The sequence below is a fragment of the Lissotriton helveticus genome, chromosome 5_1 (assembly GCF_964261635.1).
Source record: "Lissotriton helveticus chromosome 5_1, aLisHel1.1, whole genome shotgun sequence".
Lineage (NCBI taxonomy): Eukaryota > Metazoa > Chordata > Amphibia > Caudata > Salamandridae > Lissotriton > Lissotriton helveticus.
In genome coordinates, this window is record NC_136065.1 from 1,565,923,525 (window position 1) to 1,565,943,143 (window position 19,619).

The following is a 19,619-nucleotide window of genomic DNA, read 5'->3' on the forward strand; positions in this document are numbered from 1 at the left end:
AAGAAGTATTTCTACATATTGCTTGCATTTATTCAGTGATGTATATGTTCTCGAGCTAGACAATGAAAACATAATTATACAACAAACTACATGATGCGTGGATGACTGATCAACTGGGGAAGCCTGATTTACCAGTCATCTTCCTCCTTCAGCAAGTTAGCAAGAACAGAATATAGCATCAGCCTCGCCAGTCACGATAGCCTGAGGAATAATCAGGTCACAGAGAGATACCAGCAGCAGATGCTATCTTGATGAACCTCTATAAGTCAGTGTGCCCACAAATTCCTGAAGCATAATTACTTTACTGTGAGAGTCAACCAGAGCATGCCACATTGAATGATCACTGATGAGCCCCCATTAATGTGGGGACCTCAACAGCATCAGGGATGAATAAGCTTTAGTGTACGCGAGAATTCAGCATTATATTCCTGCCCACCAGCTCAAATCTGCTCAGCTGAATTTACTAATTGTTCCCAAAAATGTAAAAGGAAGCTCGGAGGGGCCAGATTCTCTGCAATGGCACCCCACATCTGGAAAACCCTTCCCCCTGACATTAGATCATCAGCCAAGTATGTGTGCTTTAGGAAACTCTTAAAAACGGAGCGGTTCAGACAATCTTATGGCTAATCTTGCTACTGTCATTGCTTCCTCTACTTTAGTGCCAAGAGACCTTATGGTGAACGTGTGCTCTATAATTCTCCAGTATTAGGGTGTCTTTCATAGATTCACATGCCTGAATCATTCCCCGTCGTCGGAGTGGGAGTCCCACGGTATATAAAAAAGCAATAATATGCTATAATAACATTGGAAAAAACCAATAAATACCAACCAGGAAGTAAAGTAGCCCAAGCTACAGTAGAAAAAACTTCCACACTCATGACTATCCTAGTCATTTTGTATAGTCCAAACTACAGCCAATCAGGCGACAGCACCCACCAGAATGTTCTCCCCAGAGGCTCAGGCTCTCAGATTTTCTACCGCACGTCGTGTGAAGGGAGTCTCCCTGAGCTCTGCCAGGGGTGTGGAATTTATTAAAATATGTACTTGTCCATGGGACAAGTAGCTTCATAAATCTACATGTCCTGTAACAAAATCCACTTGTCCCTTTGGTGCCATGTAGTGCGCCGTCAAATAATGGCTGCAATCTATTTATAGAAGAGCTCTGATAAAAGCCTCTCTGGTTATGTCAGGCAAATACTATAGAAGGATTTGAATTTTTGAGTTTTTCACCAGCTCTTCTCTAATCTTTTCCCATACTGAGAAAGGTTGGCAATTTACCCCTTGCAATGGCAGAAGTAAAGTTTCTTCCAGGGCTGGGAAAAATGTGGTTGGAGAAAAAGTGAACTTATAAACACTCAACAGATTTCCGCTGGGGCATATTCATATTTGCTCATGCTAAGATGCAATTCACAAATATTTTCTAGGACTAGGGGTTCCTGGCCTACTTGAGGAAATTCATGTGAATACATGAAAAACGTAAATCTGCATTAATACAAGGACATATATCATGGGTGCACTTTTGTGACTTTCACATTGAGCCCCTAATTAAATCTGAGTTAACCAAGACCTTTTGTTTTTATTAAAATGCTATCTCTGCCTATCTGTGAGCTGGCTTCCTTGTGTGTAACAGCATTCTGCTCTTTTACAAAGTAGGTTTGTTCAGTGCCAGGAATTTCTATGGCAATGTGGCCTTTATGAGACCAAATACTAGCAGTCTAGTATGAACGCGCTGGCATACAGCACCACGCCTACCTGATAATCCCACAGTAGAGAAAGGAGAATAGTGTAGGCCAAGTGAGTAACCAGAAAATTAAAATACCCCCCACGTTGATCCAAAGTTCTTATGACACCAAGCAAGAGAAAAAAGTAATTGGAATCCTCGCCAACATAGCTCTCTTGTCTCTTCCATCTAAGCATCTATCCCATTCATCCTTTCACCCACTGATATCTAGCATTTCACCTTTACATTGGCACCCATTCATTCTTTTATCCATTATCCTTTCACCAATCTGTTCGTCCATCTGTTAATCTGTCAGTCCATCTGCTTATCCATATCCAAACCTACCCATCCATCTCCAAACCTATCCATTTCAACCATCCTGCCATCCTTTTGCTCATCCATAAACCCTCCCTTTCACTCATCTATCCACCCTCCCTTTCACTCATCCTTCCACCCTCCCTTCGACCCATCCATCGGTCCATCCTTCCACTCATCCATCCATTTATCCTTTACACTCATCCATCCTTTTGCTCTCTAATCCTTACACCCTGTAACCCATCCACGCATTCACCCTTTCCTTCATTATAACATCCTTTGTCCATCCACCATCCCGGTCACTCAACCATCCCGGTCACTCAATCATCCATCCATCCGTCTAGCCAGCCACACTTCCACTCACTCATCCTTTCACCCAAACATCCATTCATCTTTTCACATTAATTACAAATCTTTGTCTGCCGAGCTGCAGACAGAAGAGGCCCATCAAGAGCTCCACCTCTACTGTAGCTACTAAAGGGGGCGTTCAGGAAGCCCCTGTTCAAACCTATCCTGCCATCTCCAAACCTATCGATCTAACTGATCCATCCCGCCTTCCTTTTACTCATCCATCCTTTCACTCCACACATCCTCCTTTTCACTCCTATTCATCCACCCTTTCACTCATCCTTCCATTCATCCTTCCACTCATCCATCCATCCACCCACCCCATCCATCCTCCTTTTCACTCACCTATCCACCTACCCTTTCACGTCCTCTATTTATGCTTTCGCTCGTCCATCCACCCTCACCCGTCCAGCTTCCGTTTCCATCATATATCCATCCACCCTTTCAATAATCCCTCCATCCACCTTTACACTCAACTGTCCACCCATCCATCCATCAACCCTTCCACCCAGCCACCAACCCATCCATACATCCCCACCCACTCAGCCATCTATTCATCTACTCTCTCGCCCATGAATCCACCCGTTCAATACGCCATCCATCCTTTCACTCATCAATCCACTTTCAACCTATCCATCCACTCACCCATCCCTTCATTCACCCGTATCCTACCATTCTTTCACACATCCATCCTTACATCCATCCACTCATTCATCCATGCATCTACCCTTTCACTCCACTCATTCATCCATCTATCCATCCAGCCTTTCACTCATTCATCCATGCATCTATCCATTCACCCTTTCACTCATTAATGTATGCATCTATCATCCACTCTTGCACGTATTCATCCATGCATTCTATACATCCACCCTTTCACTTATTCATACATGCATCTATCCATCCACTCATTTATCCATACACCTATCGAACCACCCTTTCACTTATTCATTCATGCATGCATCTAAACATCAACCCTTTCACTCCTCTCATTCATCCAACTATACATCCAGCCTTTCACTCATTAATTTATGCATCTATCATCCATTCTTGCACGTATTCATCCATGCATTTATACATCCACCCATTCACTTATTCATACATGCATCTATCCATCTACTCATTCATACATGCACCTATCCATCCACCCTTTCACTCATTCATTTATGCATCTAAACATCCACCCTTTCACTCCTCATTCATCTAACTATACATCCAGCCTTTCACTCATTCATCCATGCATCTATCCATTCACCCTTTCACTCATTAATTTATGCATCTACCATCCACTCTTGCACGTATTCACCCATGCATTTATACATCCACCCATTCACTTATTCATACATGCATCTATCCATTCACCCTTTCACTCATTAATGTATGCATGCATCTACCATCCACTCTTGCACGTATTCCTCCATGCATCTGTACTTCCACCCTTTCACTTATTCATACATGCATCTATCCATCCACTCTTTCACTATTCATCCATGCATCTATTCATCCACCCTTTCACTCACTCTCCCACCCACCCTTTCAAGTCCATTATGGGCATTTGTCTGCGGACCTGCAGATTGAAGAGGCCCATCAAAAACTCTACAGCTGCTGCAGTTGCTACAGCGGTGTGTTCACAATGCCCCTGGTGCAGGCACAAAGTGAGATGAGAGGCCTAGTGCAAGGACAGAATTAGGGGTGGCCTTAGGCCTGCATGAAAGCCCATGTGGAAACTAATGAGCTTTAATGTAAGCCCTCGATGACGTAAGAAATGAGAGGCCAAGGCGAGTGGGTCAGGGATGTCAGAGAGGGCGGCGGAGGGTGGTGGGGTTAGCAGGTTTTGGCACCAGGTGTAACATAAGGTGTACAGGAAATGCAAAGTGCCAAGGAGGGGGTGCATGAGAAGGGAAAGCAAAGTGATTTGAAGATGAGCAGGGATATTGGAGCCCTATGAGGCCCAGGAGTGGAGCAGAGAATACAAGACAGGGAGGGGTCATACAGTTCAAGTCAGAGCAAGGGGCCAAGAGGCAGAAAAAAAGCAGCCTCTTACATGCCATTGCTGGAGTGTACTGGAGCTGCAAAAGCTTGATGTGTGTCTCGTGCTTGATGAAAATAAAAGGACCAGGGGAGGGCCTGGAAGTTAAACAAGCTTTTGTTGTTCTGCTCTAGGGAAATTAAAGTGCAGGCCCCAGCTTTTACATTGACCCTTTCGCTGCCAATAAACTGCTCAGAGCAACTTATTTACTGGCTGTGACCTACAGGGTTGAACAGCTGTGTATCGTTTTACCATAAATCTGTCTACTTGTCCTTTGGACAAAATGCAAATTAAAACCTCTTGCCCTCCTAAGAAATCTAGATGTCTCGGGCGTCGGGAGATAGGAATTCCCCACCCCTGCTCTGCTCAGTTTTCTTCAATTTTCATAGTTTTTTCTCAATTTTTTCTTCAAAATATCACAGTTTTGTAATGTCTTCTTACATGAAGTCTACCTTCAGGCCCTGCGTGACTTGTGGAAAGCTGAGACTTTTTCTGTGAACCCTCATGAAGAGTATATGGACCAGCACTCTGCCTGTCTCTGACATGGTAGGAAGAGAAGGGGTTGTTCTTGTGCTTAGACTATACCCCCCTTCTGATGTGGGAGGATTTTTTTGTTTGTCCTGCACGTTAAGATGTTAAGAGATGCTTCTCCTCTACTTCACCAGCTGAAGTAACATCACAATTAAGGGGTCTCTGGCCTTCTTTGAGTCTGTCCCTCCCACATCTACGCCCACGAGATTTACTCTCAGGCGTCTAGACTCACTCTGCGCACTTTTCTACGTAAAAATGTGCCAGCTTGTCGATGATACGGTCGATTTACTCTCAGAGGACAATCTCTGCCGTCACTGGTGCTCTGCAACGACACTGCCTCCAGGCTTTCGTCGACGACAGTGAGGACAGTGCCCTCTTGTCGACTGCAGGCTCGTCGACCACTGGGAGTTTTGTCGATGTAAATGTCTTTGACAGTTGGCCTCGTCGACGGTAGGCTCGTCGACGGTAGGCTCGTCGACGGCAGGCTCGTCGACGGCAGGCTCGTCGACGGCAGGCTCGTCGACGGCAGGCTCGTCGACGGCAGGCTCGTCGACGGCAGGCTCGTCGACGGTAGGCTCGTCGACGGTAGGCTCGTCGACGGTAGGCTCGTCGACGGTAGGCTCGTCGACGGTAGGCTCGTCGACGGTAGGCTCGTCGACGGTAGGCTCGTCGACGGTAGGCTCGTCGACGGTAGGCTCGTCGACGGTAGGCTCGTCGACGGTGATCTCTGTAGACGGTAGTCTCGTCCATAGACGGTGACCTCCGTGGATGTTGAGCTCCGTAGGCGGTGAGCTCCGTAGACAGTGAGCTCCGTAGACAGTGAGCTCCGTAGACAGTGAGCTCCGTAGACAGTGAGCTCCGTAGACAGTGAGCTCCGTAGACAGTGAGCTCCGTAGACAGTGAGCTCCGTAGACAGTGAGCTCCGTAGACAGTGAGCTCCGTAGACAGTGAGCTCCGTAGACAGTGAGCTCCGTAGACGGTGAGCTCCGTGGATGTTGAGCTCCGTAGGCGGTGAGCTCCGTAGACGGCGAGCACCGTAGACGGCGAGCTCCGTAGACGGCGAGCTCCGTAGACGGCGGGCTCCGTAGACGGCGGGCTCCGTAGACGGCGGGCTCCGTAGACGGTGGGCTCCGTAGACGGTGGGCTCCGTAGACGGTGGGCTCCGTAGACGGTGAGCTCCGTAGACGGTGGGCTCCGTAGACGGTGAGCTCCGTAGACGGTGAGCTCCGTAGACGGTGAGCTCCGTAGACAGTGAGCTCCGTAGACAGTGAGCTCCGTAGACAGTGAGCTCCGTAGACAGTGAGCTCCGTAGACAGTGAGCTCCGTAGACGGTGAGCTCCGTAGACGGTGAGCTCCGTGGATGTTGAGCTCCGTAGGCGGTGAGCTCCGTAGACGGCGAGCACCGTAGACGGCGAGCTCCGTAGACGGCGAGCTCCGTAGACGGCGGGCTCCGTAGACGGCGGGCTCCGTAGACGGCGGGCTCCGTAGACGGTGGGCTCCGTAGACGGTGGGCTCCGTAGACGGTGGGCTCCGTAGACGGTGAGCTCCGTAGACGGTGAGCTCCGTAGACGGTGAGCTCCGTAGACGGTGAGCTCCGTCAACATTCAGCTTCGACGCCAGTTGACTTCGGTAACAGATGACCCTGTCAACTGTTGGATTCGTCGACGTTTGAGCCCGTTGACAGTTGGTTTCACACACTATTGACTTTTATGCACAGTGCTTTTGTAGACGATTTATTTCGTCGACAGCAGCTGTCCGCTACATCCACGTGATGGCGTGATGGCTTTTTACTTCCGCCATTATTCTTCTTGGAGAATATTGGAGGTTTTCCCCTCCTTATTAAGAGAGCGGCGAATCGGTTTCCCCCTTTCCCCTCGTCCTGGGGAAGCCACAGATGCAAGTTCGTTCACTTCCTATCATAGAATTTATTAGGAAGAAGGTGTTAAACTCATGCAGGGGCCAAACTCTGTGCCAGCGTTTTTTCCACGCCTTGACAAGACGTGTGAAGCTCGCCACTATTCACCTGTTTTTCTAGTCTCTCAGCCTACCCTGACTCAGTCATTACTCAGGCGGTTCAGCGATTATCTTGCAAGCCAGTGGGCAGGTATGCCGCCAGATGTGCTCTGACATGTTGGCGCTAGTAGAACGTATTCCAGAATCCTCCAAGCCTCACACTTTGAAGATCCTGCAGGAGGGAGAGAGAGAGAGTAGTGCATCATTAATAATACACTGTGCAGCGGACATTGCGTGTACAAGTTTTTCGACAGCTCGCAAGAGAGGCAGCATGGCGAAGACATTTTTGCTTCAATGCTACGTCTTTCGCAAGGAGGTTCCAACTTCAATACTTCACTTGCCTTTTGATTGAGGATCCCTTCTGGCCAGCACACAGATACTGCCCACACCCTCTGGATATAGAATCGCAGCCTTTTCGGGGTGCCGAGGACGTAGATCCACGTCCTTTTTTCAAGGGAGTTCCATCCAGTATTGGCTCCTACAATCAAAACCAACTGCGTCACTCAAATCAAACAGTCATATGGGCAAAGTACCAACAGTTCCGACATAGAAAATCATCGTACAGCCGAGGCAACTCTTCTAAGAAACAATGGATTACCTTGAACCCACCTTTATTCCCTCCAAAAAACGTCGGAGGTCTAATGTCTCACTTTTATTCCAATTGGTCAAAGGTGACAGAGGACCGTTGGGTTTTTAAACGTCATGCCCAAGGGCACACTCTAGAATTTATCAAATTTGCCTTTTTCTACACCTCCAAAGGGACCTCCACCTTTCTCATCTACGGGAGTCGTTTGCACAAGTGTCTATATGGATACAAACAGGGACCGTCGGAGTGGTTCCGAATCTCCAACAGCGTTAGGGTTTACTCTCAGTTCCTCCTCAACAAGCAAATCAGGAAAGTAGCGCATGATTTTAGATCTTTGCGCAAACTTTACCAATGTTGTACCTCAAGAAAGTCCTAAGGTTCTTATGCCAGAACGACTTTATAACTACATTCAACCTCCAAGATGTCTATTTTGATGTGCCAATTCTTCCTAAGCACAGGAAGTGGCTACACTTTACAATAGGTACAAAACATTTTCAATTAAAGTCCTACCTTTTGGACTTAGGTCGGCTTCACGTGTCTTCACGTAGATCCGGGCACCAGTGGCACCCTATCTATGCCTGCAAGGCATACAAATTCATCACTACTGAGACAACTGTATAATAGGTGCTCGCTCTTATTTACAAGCAGTCCAGCACACCCAGACTTGTCAGTCACTGTTTCAAAACCTGGTTTTCAATAAATCATGACAAGCCCCAACTAGTACTAACTCCAATATGAACGTTTCTCGGAGCATCAATCCGTACAAACCTAGCAAAGGTGTTTGTCTCACACGAACGACGGGCCTGCAGCTCCCACTTGGTGGTGCTTCTACAGATTACACATGATAAAATTGTTAGAGGAGCTAGACAAGAAGTGGTTACAGGTCTCCAGTTCAACCGAAGATATCATTCTACTCACTCCTCGGATGCAAGAGGCCTTTCTTGTTTGGCGGGTCCAAGAAAGAAATTTGTATAAGGTGTGTGCGTTTCCTTCAAGAAGCGCCAAAATTACACAATCACTACAGACGCATCCCTCGAGGGTTGGGAAGCATGTCTTCGAGGGCTGAAAGTCAGCGGGAAATGGAACCCTCAACAAAAGGCTTGGCACATCAATCTGCTAGAGCTAGGTGCCATCTTCTTAGCCCTCAAATCCTTTCGTGCAATCATTCAAGGGGCCACAGTATTGGTTCGCTCAGACAATACTTCAAGTATGCATTACTTAAACATACAGGGAAGAACGAGGTTGGTTCTTCTATCTTATGAAGCCCAAGAGGTATGGGCTTGGGCGATACGACACAGGATCAATCTCTTGGCTGTTCATGTGCCGTGAGTTGCAAATGTGCTGGCGGACACCATCAGCAGGTCAACGGTGTCCAACAACGAATAGGAATTACATCAGCCAACAGCGGATTGAATCTTCCAGCAGTGGGGTCATCCCGTTCTGGACCGCTTTGCGATGAAAAAGAACAGCTAATGCCTGTTTCTTTGCAAGCTGGCTTACCCACAGGGACTTGCAAGGGAAGGCATTTTTCGATAACTTGGTCTCAAATATATGCTTACGCCTTTCCTCCGATACTGTTGGTTCCGGGAGTTTCTCTGGAAGATGAAGAAAGAGCCATGTCGCTTTATTCTCTTCGCCCCCAGGTGGCTTCGCCAATTCTGGTCCACCGAACTTCTTCTCCTCTCTGAGTGCGATCCAATACAGTTTCGACCAATACCGAATCTCCTCTCCATACAGAATGGTCAGATGTGCCATCCGGATCCGGCTTCTCTAAAATTAGCAGCTTGGCGTTCTGAGCACCTTGAATTAGCTCATCTGAAAATCTTGACGGATTGTAAGGAGGTACTGGCTTACGCGAAAGCACCTGCTAAATTAAAGACATACAGACTTTAATGGTAAAGAATCTGCATTTGGTGTTAATCTGCTGGACCAGATATTACCTTTTTTTTTTTTTCTTGCACTTGGCAAGATCAGGCTTATCTCATGCAACGTTGAAGGTCTTTTTGGCAACCATTTCAAGGTGACGTCAGGATGGGTCCACCTCTCTTTATTCTTCAAGAATACAACAGTTCTTTAAGGGACTATTCAGAATGTTTCCTCCTGTACGTCGTCCGCCTCCATCGTGGCATTTTAATGTAGTTTTAGCGCAGCTCATGCGCCACCCATTTGAGCCAATTCACAGGGTGTATTTCAAATTCCTAACATGGAATGTTTCTTTTTTGGTAGCATTAACTTCATCTAGAAGAGTCAGTGATGTTCAAGCTGACACCGTCAATTCACCTTTCTGGCAATTCACGTCCAATTCTGTGGTGGTACTACAAACCCAAGGTTTATGCCTAAGGTGCCTTCGTTTTTTCACCTGAACTAACCAGTCATCTTAAAGACGTTTTTTCCTAATCCGCAATCCCCTACGGAGAGGGCATTACATACCCTTGACATCAGAAGATGTCTAAAATTCTATTTACAAAGGACCTCTGCCATTCGCAAATCTGATCAACTGTTTATTGCCTATGGAAAGATAAGGCAAGGACAAGCAGTGTCTAAGCAAACCATAGCTAGATGGATTTCTGCAGCTATTGACTTTTGCCATCTTCAAGCTGGAAGACCTTTACAGACAATTCCAAGAGCTCTCTCTGCAAGAGCTGTTTCTTCCTCGACTGCTCTTTTCGCTGGAGTTCCTCGTCAGCAAATCTGCAGAGCAGCGACTTTATCCAACAGACATACTGTCACCAGGCATTATTGTTCGGATGCTGCCAGCGAGGCTGATACGTCAGTGGGTCAAGCGGTTCTACGCAATCTTTTCAGATAAGATGAGCCTCTGTTTTTCCCACCTCCTCTGTACTGCTTTCCAGACGCTTATTCATTGCCTACTATGGATGCATTCTCATGTGCTTGCAAGTTTTTTCATGCATATATGAATGTTGGCATTTTATTATGTGCATGTATATACTTGCTATGTACAAATTTGTTACAAAAAGCGTCTTCCAAGCATTATTTCGGTACTGCTATCTACTCTGATTCAGGCATGTGAATCTATGAAAGACACCCTAATACTGGAGAAGAACAATAGTTACTTACCTGTAATCTGTGGTTCTCCAGTATTGGTGTCTTTCATAGATTCACATGCAACCGGCCCACCTCCCCTCTGAGGCTCTTTAGGCTAGGATGTTTTTAGTTTCACTCCTGTGCGAGAAAATCTGAGAGCCTGAGCCTCTGGGGAGAACATTCTGGTGGGTGCTGTCGCCTGATTGGCTGTAGTTTGGACTATACAAAATGACTAGGATAGTCATGAGTGTGGACGTTTTTTCTACTGTAGCTTGGGCTACTTTACTTCCTGGTTGGTATTTATTGGTTTTTTCCAATGTTATTATAGCATATTATTGCTTTTTTATATACCGTGGGACTCCCACTCCGACGACGGGGAATGATTCAGGCATGTGAATCTATGAAAGACACCAATACTGGAGAACCACAGATTACAGGTAAGTAACTATTGTTCATTCCCGATAACATAACATGTTACCACATCCCAAGTTAAGAAGTCCCCTTTGGTAACTGTGTCACTGATTTCTCCCTACAGAAAATGATGAAGGACAATAACCTGGTGAGACATCTTGATGCTTGCGAGACCATGGGCAATGCAACAGCCATCTGCTCTGATAAGACTGGAACATTAACCATGAATCGCATGACTGTAGTCCAAGCCTATGTTGGCGGCACTCACTACCGACAGATCCCGGACCCTGAAACCCTGCAACCCAAAGTGCTGGAACTCATTGTGAATGGAATATCTATTAACTCCGCCTACACATCCAAAATCCTGGTGAGTGTTTGCCTTTCACCATTCACCATGCTTGATGGTCAATGTTTTAATACTCATAGAATAATTGACTGTGAAACTGATACTTTGCTTTTTGCCTTTCTACTTTTCTTGTCTATTGAATCATTAGCCTCCAGAGAAGGAAGGCGGACTACCACGGCAGGTGGGGAACAAGACCGAGTGCTCCTTGTTGGGATTTGTGTTGGATTTGAAGCAAGATTACCAGGCCGTACGAAATGAAGTACCAGAGGAGAAACTCTACAAAGTTTATACATTCAATTCTTCACGCAAGTCCATGAGCACTGTGCTGAAGAATGCTGATGGCGGCTTTCGCATGTACAGCAAGGGGGCTTCCGAGATCATACTGCGCAAGTAACTAACCCGCTTTTCCTTTCTCACTTTTTTTAACATGTTCCTTTTGTTTCAAATTTTGTTTCAAATTTTGTTTCATTGATTTAATGATTAAAAAGACCTGCATTACAATAGCAACAATTGTCAGGGAAAAAGAAAGAAAAAGCCTAGAGTTACAGGTATCGCATGAGATTTACAGCTTGGTAGCAAATTCCATGGCAAATAGACAAGTTGATAATAACATTCACAATTTGTTGCAGTGAGCAAGTCACAAATGGCTATCGATTCACCTGACAAAGGAAACTTACTATACCCAACATAACAATAATCTCAACCAAAATTTGGTGTCATGGTGCAAAGAATAATAGAGTGGACAGGAGGGCTGAGCGCCCAGGTCCCTTAGAATGCAACATTCGAGCTGCTCACTTTTAGCTATAGCTCTGTAGTCTTATATAAGGAACAAGATAAGGGCCCTGAGCTGTGGGGAGCATGCCATCAGCGGGAGGCCTTCTGATAGATAACTCACCAACGGGAACCATATGTACTCGAAGCCTTTCCTGGTGTTATCTATTGTGTCTGCCATGCGCTCGAGTGCCAGCACCCTCCACAACCTCACATGCCATTGAGTCAGCAAAGGTGCCTCTTGTCTTTTCCAAGCGGCAGCGACTGCCATTTTAGCTGCCCCTAAGCATAACCACATAACAGAACGATCACTCTGTGTCTGACATTTCAAAAGTGGGACTCGTGCCCCCAACAGGGTGTTTTCCAGGGACTGGGGTATCGGGTAGCCTAAAATGTGCTTTATTTGTGGCAGGATCTCCTTCCAGAAGGGTTGAATGAAGGGGCAGTCCCACCAGATATGCCGGAAGTCTCCCAGTAAACCACGGCCCCGCCAACATCTATCTGGGGTATTGGGGAAGATCCTGTGCAGTTTCTAAGGATACAAGTACCAGTCGTTCATAATCTTATAATGTGCGTCCCTTAAATACATTGAGCGGTTGAATTTCTCTGTCGTTGTGTAGACGCTCCCATTGTTTGTCCCCCAGTGGAGTGCACAACAAGGCATCCCAGAAGCCTTCATATCTTGGGGTGGACCGGGGGCTTAGGGCCTGTATGAGAGCATATAGAAAGGAGATGCATCCCTTGGAAGTAGATCCCGATTGGGCAAACTTCTCAATGGGGAGCAAACCTCTGATAGCGGCCCGCTGCACGAATGTCTACGTCACCCAGAACATGTCGCTTTGGTACCTATTCTCATAACTCCTGACCTCCTGGCAGAGCTCCAAGAGAATGGAGAATAGGTATCATTTATTAACCTCATTCTGCTCTCATACGATTTCCTAGTTTGTTTTCGCTCCTATCTGCCATGTTTTATTCCTTTTCGTAGCACCTTCAAGTTCAGTCTTGGTTTTGTAGATAAGAGTTAGGCTTTAAGTTAGCATCATCTTGCTGCTGATGCATGAACAGGGGATCACGAAGAGAGACCTGCAACTCTGAACATACATTAAGCGATAATAGTCAAGAAAATTATGGCAAAATTTAGATGTATGCGTATTCTCAAAGTATCGTGCTGGACCTATATGGATCAGACTTTAGCATCTCAGTAATTTGGCCAGCCCAAATAAAAGTGTAGTCTAAGAGATCGTGGTATAGTCAAATGGCTAATTCATAGAACTATATGTCAACATAATGTGACCCATAGACATTAAAGATGGCATTGATATGACAGTGCTATGAACCCAGCAATCCTGGGCAGTCGTTCCAAGAGTTGGGAATGACTCTCTGAAGTTAAGGGATGGGTGTGTCGGAGACATCAAAGCCCTGAATTTTGTGTTCAGACCTATGGATGCCAGACTGCCTATAGCAAAAGTGGCGTGTTTATTAATGTTGAAGTGTGTTTCCTGGACAAACGAGAATGCTTTGGCACATACCTTAATAACAGGACTTTCTTGAACTGCACAACATTTAAACTCCTGCTGCAAACCCAACTGCCAAGGAGTCACCCTGGGGAATGAGAACAATCTGCAATCTACTGTAGGCCATCCTATTTGGCCTACAGTAGTAGTAAGTGATCTCAATTTCCATCTGGAAGATAAAAATAAACCTGATTCTTCCGACCTCATAGACAGTCTACATAGTCTTGGCTTATCCTAACATAACATCTTACTGAACCAGGACAGGTAATCTCTTGGTCCACATTTGTATGTAGATTTGATCTCATTGAGACTTAGGATCTCTGGACCTATCCATTACCGATCATCTTGCAGTCCCTTTCTTCTTTGTAGCACCACAACCTAATGCAGCTAAGTCTACACCCACCAACTTCCATCCCACATGTGCACTCTGCTCAATTTCTTCTAACTTCCTTAACTCATATATTAACAAAAAATATCCTAAACCTTCTAACCAACATAAACATAGCCATCACATCGTGTCTGTTCCCTTGGACCTCTAAAGCCCACTTTTTCATTAGGTAAATGCCCCTTTCCTTTAGGATACACAAGAGCTACTCGAGGCCAAGTGAAAATGTAAATTATTCAATAAATCAATCCGGTTTTTGTAGAGTGTGATTACTCACCTGTTAGGGTTTCAAGGTGCTGTGTCTGGATGGGGGGGTGAGGTGGGATGGGGGGGAGATCTGCAATTCAGTCAAAGAGCCAGGTCTTCAGGTTCTTCCTGAATTGAGGCAGTGACGGCGATTGCCTGAAAAGTAGAGGCAGGGAGTTCCAGGTCTTCACAGCGAGGTAGGAGAAAAATCTTCCTCCGGCTGAGGTATTGCAGATCCGTGGGTTGGTGGCCAGGACCAGTTAGGCGGAGCGAAGATGTCTGGTGGGATTGTAGAAGCAGAGGCGATGGTTGAGGTATGCAGGTCGAGCATGTGGAGGACTTTGTAGGCATGCATGAGAAGCTTGAAGGTGATTATTTTTTTGATCGGGCACCAGTGGAGGTCTCTCAGGTGACTGATTATTTGGCTGTGGCAGGGGATGTTCAGGAGGAGTCTGGCGGAGGCGTTCTGGATGTTCTACAGTTTCCTAGATTAGTTTCTAAATTATTAGGAGTCTGGAGAAAAACATATGACTTCTTCCAAGACTAAGTACAAAGCAGCTAACAAAAATGTCTTAGAGAGGCCTACATCCCATTTTGCTGCACCTCCATATCTACATCTATTTAGACCATCTATTGTCAAATTCCTTCTTTACCCAAAAGAAGCAAACTCTTCAATTACTTTGTCACAATCATTTTACAACGACCTATCTGACTACTTTTATCAGTAAATCACTAATATGTAAACTCACATTTCCTCTTTACAAACTCTCTCCCACCAAATAAGATGCCATCTTATGCCTCTGTTTAAGATTGATTGGAAATTTCTCCCATTTATGCTTCTTACATTAGCTCCATCTAAGGTTTTCCCTATAGACTGATTTTTTTCTTTACTCTGCTTTGACTCTATTGTTCACATTCTAATGGAATGTAATAATATCTCTTTAACCTAGTCTACAGTCCCAGAATCAAGGAAACGCGCAACAGTAATTCCAGTTCTCAAGAAACCACCAGCATATCCCACCATTATCAGCAACGATTGCCCAATATCTTTGTTGCTTTCTCCTCTAAAGTCATAGAGAAACACGTCCATAAGATCTTCTCAAAGTGTTTATTTATAAAGTTTTGTATATCGCAAACAAGACTCAGAAACCAGCAACCTTCTTGACCATTCCAAATGGTGATTTAGACCCCGACATAGTACTGAGTCTGCTGTCCTCATTGTGACTGAAAATATTAGAATCGTCTTAGATCAAGGATGTTCAGCTGCCCTGATTCTTCTCAATCTCTCAAACACTTTTAACGCATTATCTCATGATTTCTTCATTACTCGTTCAAGAGGTGGGCATTGGCAGTTCTGCTCTATCTTGATTTCACTCATTCAAGATATCTCCCTCTCTTCCTATGTCTCCAGTACTCCGTGCATTTTTTTTAATGTACCCCAGGTCCAACCTAGCACTTTTTAATATTTGCGTTCGATCTACCCCGTGGCTTATCTGGACCGAGCTTTCAGATTTTGTCGTTCCAAAACTTCACCTCTGCATGTCCTCTGTTGCCAAATAAATGCACACTAACTACCTAAAGTTAAATAAGGCAAGACAGTTAAAACACCTCCCCCTGGACCATAGATCTTTGAATGGAAGAACTAGAAAACTCGTTTACACCTAGTACAATCCAAATTAAAGTTTCCAGGCAAATTAATCAGGTACCCAGACCTGCTTTTCCATTATTAGATCCCTGCGTGAAATCCTTTCCCTTCTGGCTGATGCTTGCAGCAAAGCTAAGGTCCAGCCCTAATCTCTTTCTGTCTGGACTGTTTTCGTCTGGCACTACCACAATACCTCTTTTACTGTCTCCAGACAGTCCAAAATGCAATGCCCAGCTTAATTTGCAATATTCCACCAACTCACTACTGCCTTCTCTAAACTGGCTCTCTGTCAGGAAAATATGCATGGTACAAAAAGCTTTTACCCACCATGCCCCATTATCCATCTGGAATAGAATTCAGCTGTACTCATCCACTCAGATCTTTTCTCAGCATTTTATTCGACAACCCCTCTTCAAATTCACAAAATATTGGAACTCTTTGCCTACTGAACGTTGCTTGACGCCCTCAGTGTTGCTCTTTAGGATACAACTCAAAACTTGGCTATACTGATAGACTTCTAGACGTAGATTCCTCACCTTTGAAATATTCCTCAGGCATCAGTTTGGATCTGGAAACATTTCCATAGTATCTCTGTGAGCTGGAAAGGTGGCACAGTGTGGTTCTGCACGGATGCCGTTCCATTTAAACTTACGTGCTTGGTCTATATAAGCGCCATTCCTTCATGCTGATGTCAGTTCCTTTCTTTCTCACTACCAGACATGCATCTTGAGCCGCTTCTCATCTCACAGGCACTCATACCTTTTTCTTAAAATGTTTTTAGGTTGCCAGGGATGTCACCCCCTAAGAAAACAGGTTTCCACTGTAAGGAGTGTCACAAGAAGAGGTCTATGACTGATCCCCACCAGTTACGCCTGTGGTGTCTGGGGTCTGACCACGAATTCGAGACCTGCAGAGACTGCGCTTCGATGAACTCGAAGTCCAATAGGAACGCAAGGCAAAACTGTATGTTTCAAAGCACAAGAAGACGCAGCTTCAGGACTGCTCCAATTACAAGGCTCACTCCTGTTCCCTGAGTTAACGGAGCTGCTCTAGAGGCTGGTTATCATGCTCAAAGTACTTCGGTAAGCATAAAAACACAGGAAGTTGAAGCGGACTTCTGCTCCTTCGTGGCATTCTTACTCCCCCGACAAAGCGCATGAGAGGCACCAGCTATCTTGCTCCTACTCTCAAAGTCTGTCAGCTTCAGAGCCGATTCCGCAACTGGTTCTGGCACATCCCAAGTTTCTGGGGCTTTTTAGCCACACTGCACCAGATCAGATTTCCGCGCAGCTATGCTCTGGCTCCTCGGATCTCTACCGACTCTCTGACACACCTTCAGGCCCCATGAAGCTGAGAGGCCTTCCACCTGAGCTACTACCGGTTGGTTCCCCTCAGAGCCAGCTGGCTCCTCTATGCAACTTCTCCCCTCAGTTCTAGTTCCTATGCTTTTGTGCCACCCAAACACACTCCAAGCCAGGGTATATTGACGCCAACCCCACCTCACAAGAAGGCGGTTCTGATTGTCCGCTTTGGTGCCAAATTGACACTGGTCGGAATTCGCCAAAGCTGCACCCGAATCCAAACAAGGCATCGGTTCCTAAACTCATCCAAATTTGACACACAGCGCCTGAATCTGAGCGAGGCGCCGGTTCCTGCATTCGAACTTCCACATGGCAGGCAACTTTCGTTGCATTTCCTCTTCTGCATTGACTCAGACAATTATTATGACCAAGGCGATGAGTTTGCTCAGCCCTATGCCGAGGATAATTGGTATGCAGACTTGGTGAAGGCTAGTGGGCTAGATGCCTCCCCAAAGACTAGCTCTTCACTCTCCTCCCATCCCAGCCATGGAAGAAGCTGCCTGCTATGCTATGGTTGTGCTTAGGGCTGCTGAAATCCTTGACCTCCAGCTCCCCACCTTGGAGGTGAAAACCAACATGTTGACTGAGCTCCGACAACCGGGCCAGACCACTCCTGATTCTCTTCTCCTATTCTGTGAGGTCCTGACAGCTATCCTCCTAAGGGCTATGGCCACGCCTTACATAGGTCCTCCAATTAAGGGACAGATTGCCAGGTGACATCACCCTGCTTCAGACAGCCTGGACTTTTTATCCCTGCACCTTTCTCCAAAGAGCCGCATGATGCAGGCCTCCACCACCCGGACCAACCCCAACAATTTTCCTAACATTCTCTGACAGTGAATCCAAGCGAGTGGAGACATTCGGTAAACGCTTCCTCCGCCAGTTGGCTCAGCGATCAATTAATGCCTCCTACTTGTTGGCCCGTTACATTCATGCCCTTTGAGAGACTGTTGCATAAATCCTCCTTGGTGTTTCAAAGACATTTGTAAACACAACTATTGGTGTGGTGTACTTATCTTAGGAGCATCTGGGAGAGGTACAAGTTGCTTCTCTGGTGATCATGTTTGAATACTGCTGGTGTGTCTCCTATTAGACCTGGCAATTCCAAGAATTGGACGTGGTGGTCCCACTTACGTAATGTGACATGCTTCATCATAGGCCACCTCGTGCCATCCTAGTAAGATGATAGTACCAGGGCTGACTCGACCTCTCGCTGGTCTATCCCTAGGGAGTTCTTAGATATGAATCTTATTTCTGGATAACTTAGGCCCAATTTATTTCGCAAAAAATACCTTGGGGGTATTGCACAAAAGTATCCTTTTATTAAGGTGGTACCCTAGGTATAATTAAAAAGTACCATAAGGTAATAACCGGGTATGTGGACGGATACTATGATCCATGCATACCCTTAGATTTAACTAACATCTTTCTGCCTTTTAGTAAGCCTGAATGGTCTTGGACAGTCATCTGGGTTACTGTCTGAGGCACTCTGGTAGGTAACCGTTGATAGGAGAAGGGTAGGGTAAAAGTGGGCGTTTTTCCTTGACAAATATGTGCGGCCAGATTCAGCATGCCGCTCAGTCCTCCCCACCCTTCCAAACCTCTTTAGTATGCCCTTGCAGGGGCAAAGCCATCCATTTGGAGGCATAATCCACTGATTCCATCCGGGTAGGCAAGTGATCATGTCAAACAGGTGGGTCCACATATTGTCTGCTAAGTTTATGCCCCAGCGACTGATAAGGGGCCATCTCTCTATTTTGCAGCAGGAAGTGCAAGCCTTTTCGGGCAAAGTTACTGCTAAGAGTGTGCCAGGACCAGAAGTAGAACATGATTGTTATTTCCTGTACTTTCTGGTTCCCAACACCGATGGAGGTTTTTGGCCTATTCTAGATCTGCACCCCTTCAACGTCTTCCTCCGGAAGGAGAAATTCAAAATGCTCCCCATGCCAGGATTTGTCTACTCTGGAGACTAGATTGTAGCGTTGGACCTGCAGGATAACTATTTTCACATACAAGTCCTGCCGCCCCATCTGCACTATCTGTGATTCCTGGGTGGTGCTTTTGACCTTCTCAGCCTTCGTTATTAAAATAATTGGTTATGAGGAGGTTTATGAAAGGAGTACAGCATCTGTTTCCCCCTTCCCCTTTTGTGATGTCCCAATGACCTCAATGTCACCATAACTGTAGCACAGCACGTAAGTGAGCTCCAGGCTCTGACTTCATCCATCATGCACCACCACCATCCCCAAATAAACTGATTCTGCGACCTAGAGCATCTTTTCTGCTGAACTTTGTGACTCCGTTCCACTTTGTCCAAAACATTACCCTGCCGGCGTTCTGTGCTCCACCTCAC

At 45.9% G+C, this 19,619-nt stretch overlaps 1 protein-coding gene across 4 annotated transcripts in view; it reads left to right on the forward strand.

The window, feature by feature from the left end:
- ATP2B4 (ATPase plasma membrane Ca2+ transporting 4) overlaps positions 1–19,619 on the forward strand; it is a 941,067-nt gene that overhangs the window by 701,828 nt on the left and 219,620 nt on the right. For all 4 annotated transcript variants that reach the window (XM_078644684.1, XM_078644683.1, XM_078644686.1 and 1 more), the window contains 2 exons: positions 11,123–11,365; positions 11,493–11,734. In XM_078644684.1, coding sequence (XP_078500810.1) covers positions 11,123–11,365; positions 11,493–11,734 — 485 coding nt within the window. The remainder of the gene's footprint in view (positions 1–11,122; positions 11,366–11,492; positions 11,735–19,619) is intronic.